The sequence below is a fragment of the Scardinius erythrophthalmus genome (genome assembly GCF_964197995.2).
Source record: "Scardinius erythrophthalmus genome assembly, chromosome: 14".
NCBI classification, from domain to species: domain Eukaryota; kingdom Metazoa; phylum Chordata; class Actinopteri; order Cypriniformes; family Leuciscidae; genus Scardinius; species Scardinius erythrophthalmus.
In genome coordinates, this window is record NC_138234.1 from 33720628 (window position 1) to 33731195 (window position 10568).

The 10568-nt window shown below is 44.1% G+C and overlaps 1 protein-coding gene across 1 annotated transcript; it reads right to left on the reverse strand.

Moving 5' to 3' along the window:
• Positions 1-1120: 1120 nt before the first annotated feature.
• LOC308702222 (5-hydroxytryptamine receptor 3A-like) lies at positions 1121-9924 on the reverse strand (the record flags this gene model as incomplete). Its single annotated transcript, XM_081384888.1, has 5 exons — positions 1121-1416; positions 8280-8471; positions 9173-9383; positions 9499-9665; positions 9756-9924. The coding sequence occupies 5 exons, from the start codon at positions 9922-9924 to the stop codon at positions 1121-1123; spliced, it is 1035 nt and encodes a 344-aa protein (XP_081241014.1).
• Positions 9925-10568: the final 644 nt, after the last annotated feature.

Here is a 10568-nt window from a genome sequence, read left to right on the forward strand (position 1 = left end):
GTTGTGGCAGGATGGGCCCTCAGGTTTTGCATACCCCACTGCGTCAAGGCATTGAATGCCAAAGCAATTTGTATTTTAGACTGGGAGGAAATTATAATGGTACACTGTATGCGCAGTATGTATGTATTTTTTGTGAATAAATTTGACTAATCAAGATACAGTATAGTTACACCCTTGTACATGCGACGCACCACACAATACAAGAACTTTAATGAAAAGTTATTGACGAGACTGAATGTATGTGTTACCGGCAAAGTGTGAAATCCCGGTATTGTACAAGTACGGTATTGTTACAAAGTCTTAAATGTAAATATGTAAAGGATGTACTTGTACTGAACTGTAAAGAGAAGGTTAACATGGTGTACCAATTCATGTTCTGTAGTAACCTACTTGGAATCCTTGAATCATTAAAAAGGTCATGGTCTAGTCTTGGTTGGCCTTTTTTTTCTCTATAGTTTTTTTTAATGATGAAGGCAGGTCTTTCAAATATTGCACATTTGCACATAAAAAGTTGCACATTTCAGAAATCATACAAATTTGTTGATTCATTTATTATTATTATTTGTTTAACTTATTTCAAACAGAAATCATACATATTTGTTGATTCATTTATTATTTTTTCAAAACATAAATTTCAAACAACAGTAAGAAGGATTTGTTGTTATATTTTGACCATTTACCAACCAACCAGTGATTTCTCAAAAGACCAAAAACAGAAATCATGAACTGTATCTATATATAAAATCGCATTAAAATACAGTTATCTAAAACTGCAGAGCCATTTGTAATATTAACATAAGAATGTTTTTAAGGTGCTTTAGTTTTCAATTAATTTTCCACTTCTATACTGACCCTTTTTTCAGAAACTCAGAGTTTCTTGAAGCAGTCATTCTATCATAACTTACTACAATTATTTCCTAGGTAGTTTTGAAAATAAACATTCTACAACATGCATTTATACTGATTAATCAGTTGGATTACAAAAACCAATAAAAACAAATACAGAACTTAACATTGGCAGAAAATCTTCATTACAGACCATTTAATTTAATAAATGGCAACATTTTTACAGGTTCAGTGATCATATACACTTAACAGCACAAATTTTCATGTAGTTCATTTATACCACTGATGTATTTTTGCCGTACCAGGACAGCCAAATTACAAAAATGGTGATGAAACTCACTGAGAGAAAGATAATATACATCCCAAAAAGGAAGCGGTCAATGACTTCACCCAAATGTATCCACTCCTCTGCGCTCTCATCAGTTTTAAAATGTTTATCGACCTGCTGACGGATGGATAGTAACTCGTGGCTTATCTTCCTCAGTTCCTGAAGAGTAGGAGTGTTATGGAGCGCTTCGCTCAGAGGGGTGTCAACTACAGGATCACAGCGTTCGGTCTCAGTTTTGTGCTCTACAGGTACAAGAGAAGTTGTTGAAATAAATGCATTTTTATATATGAATGGAATACTCTTATGGCTCATTTCCACCGAGTGGTACGGTACAGTACAGTACAGTACGATTCGAGACGGTAAACCCTGATTCGGCTTGCGTTTCCACCACCAACAGTACCTTTACTTAATAGGCGTGATGTAGCCTATGCCGGAAAGAAGTGATCAACGTCATTTTCGCGCAAAGAGGAAATCGATATAGTACACAACAATGGATGACATACAGTAGATCTTGTTCTTACTTCTCGGCATGTCGCTGCAAGAAGACAAGTGCAGACATTAAGCGTTTCTCAATATCAAGTACGCAAAGTTCGGACTTGCCAAGTCCGACTAAGGAGAAGGACTCCCGAGGACGCGAGTCCGGTAATTCTGCAAATGGAACAGCTTCTTGAAAGCGTCACTCAGCTCACTCTGCTACTCCGGTTATCTCTCTATGTATATTTTAGGCAACAATAAAACAAAATATGTTGTAAAACCCCACACTGCCTCTTTTCGTTTTCATTTAAAGAAATCTTAAACATTATAGCCACACAAATGTGGTTCAGGCAACACGTATTGATTTTATTCACTCCATGCATAACGTTAGCCTATTTATAACTAAACAAAATATAAAACACAACCCTGTCTCATTTCATTTAAATTTTTAAAATATTAAACATCTTAATATGGTCCAGGCAATTTGTGCATTTGTACTAAACAACAAATGTTGCAGTAAACAACATTACAGTGATCATCTTCACTGTAATAAAATTAAGAATGACAAAACTCAACCCTGTCTCTTTTTGTTAAATTTCAGTTTTTATCAATAATAGCCATTATAAAAGTATAAGTAAAAGGTACAAGAAGCTATACAATAAGAAATAAAGCAAACAATTCAGTCAAACCTACAAAGTCAGCGCTCTAGTCTAACGTTACAACAGTAAAGTTAAATAGCCTAATAATATAAAGTTATGAAACTTCACTTAGCCCTCAGCCAAAATGATTGGCCAGGGAACAAATTATAGATTCACGAGACCAAAGATAGGTCTTTGGTTAGGTCTACACAAGACTAATTATATCTCATGTTTAACCACTACATAGATGTCAGAGTGTCACGGTTCATGAATCGGCTGTCTCATGCTGATGTGTCTGTGTGAATTTAATTGTGTGGGTGTGGTTACTCGTTGTGTCGATTAGTGTCACCAGCTGTCTTCAATCCCAGTTCCCTTTATATGCCCAGTAATTTCCCTCTCATGTTGTCAGATCGTTGTGGTTGTTCCTCGGTGTGTGTCCTGTTCCTGTGCCTCGTCTGAGAAGTTCTTCGTCTGGATTTTCGTCAGTTCTTCGTGTCGTCTGATGTCCCACGGTTCCTGGTTGTTTCACTCGAGCACGCTGTTCACCGCACCACCACCGGATCGCCATCTCGTCCCTGCTTCATCTCCACCTGAGTGTTTGTCCCCGACCTGTGTCTTCATCTGACCGCTTTTAAATAAACTGAGAATTTTACTTGCATTTGCATCCTCCTGTTATTTTCCTCACAGAACGATCTGACCTCATCATGGATGCAGCAAGCACGTCCCAGATCAACGATTTCATCGCCCACAGTATCTCACGTATGGACCAACAAGAGGAAAGCATCTCGGGCACAGGTCGTGCGGTGCAAGCACTCGTGAAGCAGGTGTCCGAGCTCACCCAACAGGTACAACTTCTACGGACTCCCACTGCGCCCCCCACGCCGCCCGTTCCCCCACCACCAGCGCCTGCTGCAGATGATCGCCCAGAGCCACGCCTACCCACACCTGAGGGTTATTCCGGCGAGCCGGAGTTTTGCAGAGCGTTCCTCACGAGATGTTCCATGCATTTCGCTCTACAGCCACGCACTTTCCAGAGTGAACAGGCGAAGGTGGCATTTGTATTGACCCTGCTGTCAGGAAGAGCAGCGCTTTGGGGAACGGCGGTGTGGGAGAACGGAGACAACTGCTGCACCTCGTTCCAGGCACTCTCCGAAGAAATGAAGAGGGTATTCGATCGTGCTGTGGCGGGTAAGGAGGCGGCCATATTACTCGCCGAACTGAGACAGGGAGAAGGCTCGGTGGCGGACTTTTCCATCCGGTTCCGCACCCTGGCCGCAGAGTGCCGTTGGAACGAGGAGGCGCAGTGGGATATGTTCCTGCATGGGCTGGCTGACCGCGTTCAAAGAGAAATTTATGCTTTGGACTTACCCGAGATGCTAAATGGATTGGTGGAACTTGCTTTGAGAGTAGACGCTCGACTGAATCGTGTGACCAGATTGACGCGTACCAGCCATCCACAGCCCAGCACGGAGGATTTCCAACCCAGTGGCGCGAGCGCGGTCAGCCCCGCATTCGATCATGAGCCCATGCAGGTGGGGAGAGCTCGGCTTTCCCGGGAGGAGAGGGAAAGGCGGAGATCCCAAGGACTCTGTCTTTACTGTGGCCGGGCGGGCCATTTCATCCATGCCTGCCCGGTAAAAGGGCAAGCCCGGTAGTAAGTATGAGGCTACTATCGGGTGGGATCTCCGCCGAGAAGACCTCATCACCATCATCGACCCTCCTCCCGGTAAGACTGAGATGGCGAACGTCGTCGCACTGCACCAACGCATTACTGGATTCGGGAGCAGAGGGTAATTTCATGGACTTCAAACTTGCACTTAAGCTTCAAATCCCCATCACTCCTCTCTCACACCAGATTACTGTCAACGCACTCAATGGTCAAGAACTCCCCTGGATTACTCATTCCACTGAAAGAATCACCCTCATCACTTCTGGCAATCACACGGAACTCATTTCATTCCTCCTCATGGACTCACCACTTGCACCAGTGGTTTTGGGACACCCGTGGCTTTCCAGACACAACCCCCGTGTCGACTGGTGCACTAACACTGTTTCCACATGGAGTAACCACTGTCATGAGTCCTGTTTAGTGTCTGCCTGTCCTTCTGTGTCTGGTTCTGTGTTTCAGAGTGAGGCGGCGGATTTGTCTAACGTGCCCGCAGAGTACCTCGACCTGAAGGAGTTGTTCAGTAAGTCTCGTGCTGCTTCTCTTCCTCCGCATCGTTCCTATGACTGTGCAATAGATCTACTGCCAGGTAAATCTCCGCCTAAGGGCAAACTTTACTCTCTTTCTGTTCCCGAGAGGGAGGCCATGGAGAAATATATTTCTGATTCTCTAGCCTCTGGGTTCATCCAACCTTCCTCTTCTCCTGCGGGGGCGGGGTTCTTTTTCGTTGGAAAGAAGGATGGTTTTCTGCGACCTTGCATTGATTACCGAGAGCTGAACAACATCACGGTAAAGAATTCTTATCCTTTGCCGTTGATGTCTTCAGCTTTCGAGAGGTTGCAGGGAGCATCTATTTTCACGAAACTGGACTTACGTAATGCATATCATTTGGTTCGCATCAGGAAGGGGGATGAATGGAAAACCGCTTTTAATACCCCTAGAGGACACTTTGAATATTTGGTTATGCCCTTCGGGCTTTCCAACAGTCCAGCGGTTTTCCAGGCACTCGTTAATGACGTGTTGAGAGACATGGTAGATCAGTTCATATATGTTTACCTGGATGACATATTGATTTTTTCTTCGTCTCTCCAGGAACACGTTCAACACGTCAGACGAGTGCTCCAGAGGTTGTTAGAGAATGGGCTTTTTGTCAAGGCGGAGAAATGCGCGTTTCATGCACAGTCTGTTCCTTTCCTAGGGTACATCATCTCTTCTGAGGGAGTGCGCATAGATCCTGACAAGGTTAAGGCTGTGGTAGATTGGCCAAGTCCAGATTCCCGTAAGGCCCTACAGCGGTTTCTGGGGTTCGCCAATTTTTACCGGCGTTTCATTCGCAATTTCAGCCAACTAGTCGCACCTCTGACTGCCTTGACCTCCCCCCGAACGACGTTCAGGTGGTCGAACACGGCCGAAGCAGTGTTCAACAACCTCAAGAGCCGCTTCGTTTCGGCTCCCATTCTTGTCACCCCTGATCCCACACGTCAGTTCGTGGTGGAGGTCGACGCGTCAGAGGTGGGAGTAGGAGCAGTGCTTTCACAACGCGCTTCCTCAGACGACAAGATGCATCCCTGCGCGTTTTTCTCTCATCGACTATCGCCTGCCGAACGTAATTATGACATTGGTAACAGAGAGTTGTTGGCAGTCAAGTTAGCGTTGGAGGAGTGGCGTCATTGGTTAGAGGGTTCGGGGGTACCCTTTATCGTCTGGACCGATCATAAGAATCTTGAGTACATCAGATCGGCTAAAAGACTCAACTCCAGGCAGGCTCGGTGGGCTCTTTTTTTCGGACGTTTTGATTTTGTTCTCTCGTACCACCCGGGTTCCAAAAACATCAAACCCGATTCCTTATCTCGTATTTTTGATCCATCCGAACGCCCGGTGACTCCCGAGTGTATTTTACCTGAGAAGGTTGTCATCTCCACTCTGGTATGGGAGGTCGAATCGAGGGTCAAGACAGCCCTAAAAGGGCTAATGCCTCCGCCTGGTTGCCCACCGGGTCGTTTGTTTGTTCCGGAGGGGTTACGGTCCGACGTTATTCGATGGGGTCATTGCTCCAACGTGGCTTGTCATCCAGGAGTGACGCGAACCAGCTTTTTAGTTAAACAACGATTCTGGTGGCCATTAATGGCTCGCGACATTCACGATTTTGTGTTGGCTTGCTCAGTTTGTGCCACTGGTAAGACATCTAACCAGCCCCCAGATGGGTTACTTCGACCGCTGTCCGTCCCTTCGAGACCCTGGTCCCACATCGCTCTAGATTTTGTCACCACCCTCCCGCCCTCCAGAGGCATGACGGTTGTTTTAACCGTAGTGGACCGGTTCTCGAAGGCGGCACATTTCATCCCCTTGCCCAAATTACCTTCAGCCAAGGAGACAGCGGTCACAGTCATAGATCACGTCTTTTGGTTACATGGCCTCCCGATGGACGTGGTCTCTGACAGAGGTTCCCAATTCGTGTCCAAATTTTGGCGAGAATTTTGTAAGTTACTGGGGGCCACGGTCAGTCTGTCCTCGGGCTATCACCCCCAGAGCAATGGCCAGTCTGAGCAAGCCAATCAGGACCTCGAGAGAATGTTGCGATGTTTGGTTGCCAAGAATCCTTCGTCCTGGAGCCAACAGCTTTCTGTGGTGGAGTACGCCCACAATTCGTTACCAGTGTCATCCACGGGCCTCTCGCCATTTGAGTGTAGTTTAGGTTACCAGCCACCAATTTTTCCTAGTCTGGAATCCGAAGTCGCGGTCCCCTCCGCTCACGCATTCGTCCAGAGGTGTCGCCGTACTTGGACTAGAGCCCGTGAGACTCTACTCCAAGCAGGGCGGCGCATGAAGGCCAAGGCCGACCGCCACCGGTCAAAGCCTCCCGTTTACGTCGTGGGTCAAAAAGTGTGGCTTTCTACCAAGAATATTCCGCTCCGCTCCGTGTCTAACAAGTTAGCTCCCAAATTCATTGGCCCGTTTCCTGTCACCAAAATTATTAGTCCGGTGACAGTCCGACTCAAACTTCCTCCTGCGTACAGGAGAATTCACTCCGCCTTCCATGTGTCTAAAATTAAGCCCGTGTTTTATTCTCACATTAATCCGCCTGCCCCGGTTCCCCCCCCGCCGCGACTCGTAGATGGGGAACCCACCTATTCGGTACATCGCATTCTGGACTCGAGACGGAGGGGACGCGGATTTCAGTACTTGGTGGACTGGGAGGGTTACGGTCCGGAGGAGAGAAGTTGGGTACCTGCTAGAGACATTCTGGATCACTCCCTTATCGATGATTACAATCGACAGGTAAGGTTGTCTGGGAACGCCAGGAGGCGTTCCTAGGGAGAGGGGTACTGTCACGGTTCATGAATCGGCTGTCTCATGCTGATGTGTCTGTGTGAATGTAATTGTGTGGGTGTGGTTACTCGTTGTGTCGATTAGTGTCACCAGCTGTCTTCAATCCCAGTTCCCTTTATATGCCCAGTAATTTCCCTCTCATGTTGTCAGATCGTTGTGGTTGTTCCTCGGTGTGTGTCCTGTTCCTGTGCCTCGTCTGAAGTTCTTCGTCTGGATTTTCGTCAGTTCTTCGTGTCGTCTGATGTCCCACGGTTCCTGGTTGTTTCACTCGAGCACGCTGTTCACCGCACCACCACCGGATCGCCATCTCGTCCCTGCTTCATCTCCACCTGAGTGTTTGTCCCCGACCTGTGTCTTCATCTGACCGCTTTCAAATAAACTGAGAATTTTACTTGCATTTGCATCCTCCTGTTATTTTCCTCACACAGAGTCAGCAGGAAACGTCAGAACGACTAGCCGAGGAAAGGCTGTTCCAGGACATGAGCGCCGAGCGCCCGGTGATCGCCTGGAATGGATCTCACAAACTACATTCTCGCCTGAAAAACTCTTAAAACTACCTTTTGTGACATAATAACAGTAGAATTATCTTTCAACTGTATATTAAAAAATGACACTTCTTATGTTGTCATTCCCCTTGTAGCACGCACAAGTGACGATTCTCTGTCAACCAATCAACGTCCTGCAGTGAGTCTAGCTCCACTCTTTAGGTACCGTACCACTCTGCTAGGTACCCCAACGGAAGGGTACCGGAAAAGTAGTACGGTACGGTTCAGCATTTTGGTACCATTCACAACTTTTGACAGTGGAAACGAAAATAATTGCGTACCGCTCGGTGGAAACGAGCCATTAATGACATTTGAAAATGATTAGTTCAAAACAATTGAATACAACTTTAGCCGGTAGTGTCACCTCAGCGGATCATCTGTACATTTATCTGGCAGGTTTTAATTTGATAAGCAACACTACACAGACATTTCATTTAGCATGTAAGACTCACCATCAGGACCACAGTTTTGGTCACTGGGTTTCTTGCTTAAAAAAACAAGTTTAGCAAGGTAGTTGAGGAAAAGCACCTTGGCCCATCGAGGTAACGGTCCATAGTTATTGGAGCCACACTGAATATTTATGATAATAATTGTCTCCAGAAGACTGGCCACCATCAGTGCCAGGCAGAGAGAGAAAAACACATCTGGAAAGAGATTGAAATTAAAAGAGAGGAATTGTAATGTTTCAAAAATAAGCTAAAACTTTACAATATTAATGCCGGTTGGCAAGAGAGGAAAATATGCTTTAAAACTGTCATAACCAGCAATGACTGTAACAAGTGACAAGACATTTTTGGGCCAGATTAATAAAACAGCGCAAATTTGTTTGAGACTGCAATCCCATAAAAGCACAGATAGGAGTGGAAAGTTTGGCCGGCGATCTACTGACAAATTAAAGATGCAGCCAGCTCGTTTCCATAATGACCATCACAATCTACCAAGAGCAGCGCAAATTAGTGTAGGGTCGCAGCGAATTAAAAATAACGTGGCTTGGTAATCTATATGCTCAATTAACGTCTTCCTCTGGCATTCCAAATAAATTAACACAAGTAGAGAAAATTCTTGCAAGCAGTAATTACGGGGCCACACCCTTTATATGGTTATATTTGACATATTTGGACATAGGATTGTAATTTTATGAGCATTCCACAATTCAAATGGATAAATCTTGCTACACACTGGATTTGATCCAACAAACTTTAAACATGAAAATGACATGCAATTACAAACTAACCCCAAACTTTTTTCTTACAGTGCACCCAGAATAAGTAATTGACTCTGAAAGCTTGTCACATGCCTGGTTATGAAAAAGTGTAACGCTACAATAAAAATCTCCTATACAAACTTATGAGAGGTAAGGTGTTTCCTGTGACGGGCAGCAGGTCGTTCATAAGCAGTAGGAACACAGTGTAACCCAAGATGAGGGTCATTTTGAAGGAAGATCGATCCACATTCTGAGGTGGTAGAAGAAAGCTGAATAGATCTACAGTAATGAGGAAACAGCTGGGAATCAGGAGGTTCACCACGTACATGGTGGGTCGACGCCTGAGAACGATCTGAATCATAAAATATAAAATCTGTAATACATGTTCCAATAAAAATTAATTTGATTAAAAAATGTATAAAGGAAAAAGTCCAAGTTATAGAAATTGAACTTCTGTGTGTTCATACATAGTAAATGAGTAAATCAAAATGATTGTTTAGCTCTTCAGGACGTAATGTAGGTTTTTCAGCTAATATGGTGACTAGCTCCCACTCTCCTTTAGTTTCCATTACATCTAGGGAATTTTTAAGTATGTTCTCCACTGGTTCAGCAAAAGACATTTGAACATCCACCGCTGTAGAGAAGACCAAACAAATGAGAGATGACAGGGTCACAAATGTTGTATTTATAACTGAAAATCTACCTTCCAGTCAAGCCAACTTACCAAAGAGCTTGTATGAATTAAAAGTAAATGAACATTTCTGAATATCGAATGGAAAGGTGTAGATGTCCATGTTGCAGGAACTGATCACATGAATTGGAAGATCATCCATTACCTGGCCAGTATGTTGGACATAGAGGTAATATGTGTCTGGGACTTTATTTTCATCCATGCTTTAGAGTAAAAAAACAAACAAAAAACAGCAGCATTAGGAAAGGGTAGTATGCAAATGTTACAGGGCATTCCTTCTATTCTCCATCACATTTATTAAAGCTTTTGAGTATGCTTTTTAGTCAAATGTACCAAAGTGCAAAAAATCTTGTAACATTTCATGATATGCAGGAGAAAGATTTCAGATTTACTTGCAATAATCAGCACTGACATACTGTACAGTAAATCAAATATAATAGCTTGATACTTCTGAACTCACAATTCATCGATGACAATATCAGGCCTCCACAGTTGTTTTCTTGGCAGTGAGATTCTGTCTGTTCCACATTCAACAGGATCCCAACTCAAACCTTCAATATTCCACATCTACAACCCAAAATATCATTATAGTAAAGGCTGCACGAAATAGTGAGGGATCTCACTTCTTTAAATGCCTAAAAACGGCTGCAGAAGGTCTTACCAAATACATCCAAATGTATGAGTCAAATAATTGTGCTTTTTCATCCTGAAAGAAAATAAAAATAAGAATGTACATAATTTTTATGGGTTTTTTATTTAAGCGGCTCACTCTTTTGTCTTAACTCCCACACATTTGATTGCCAGTGATATTGAATAAACTTACCACATCTAAAATTCCATACAGAG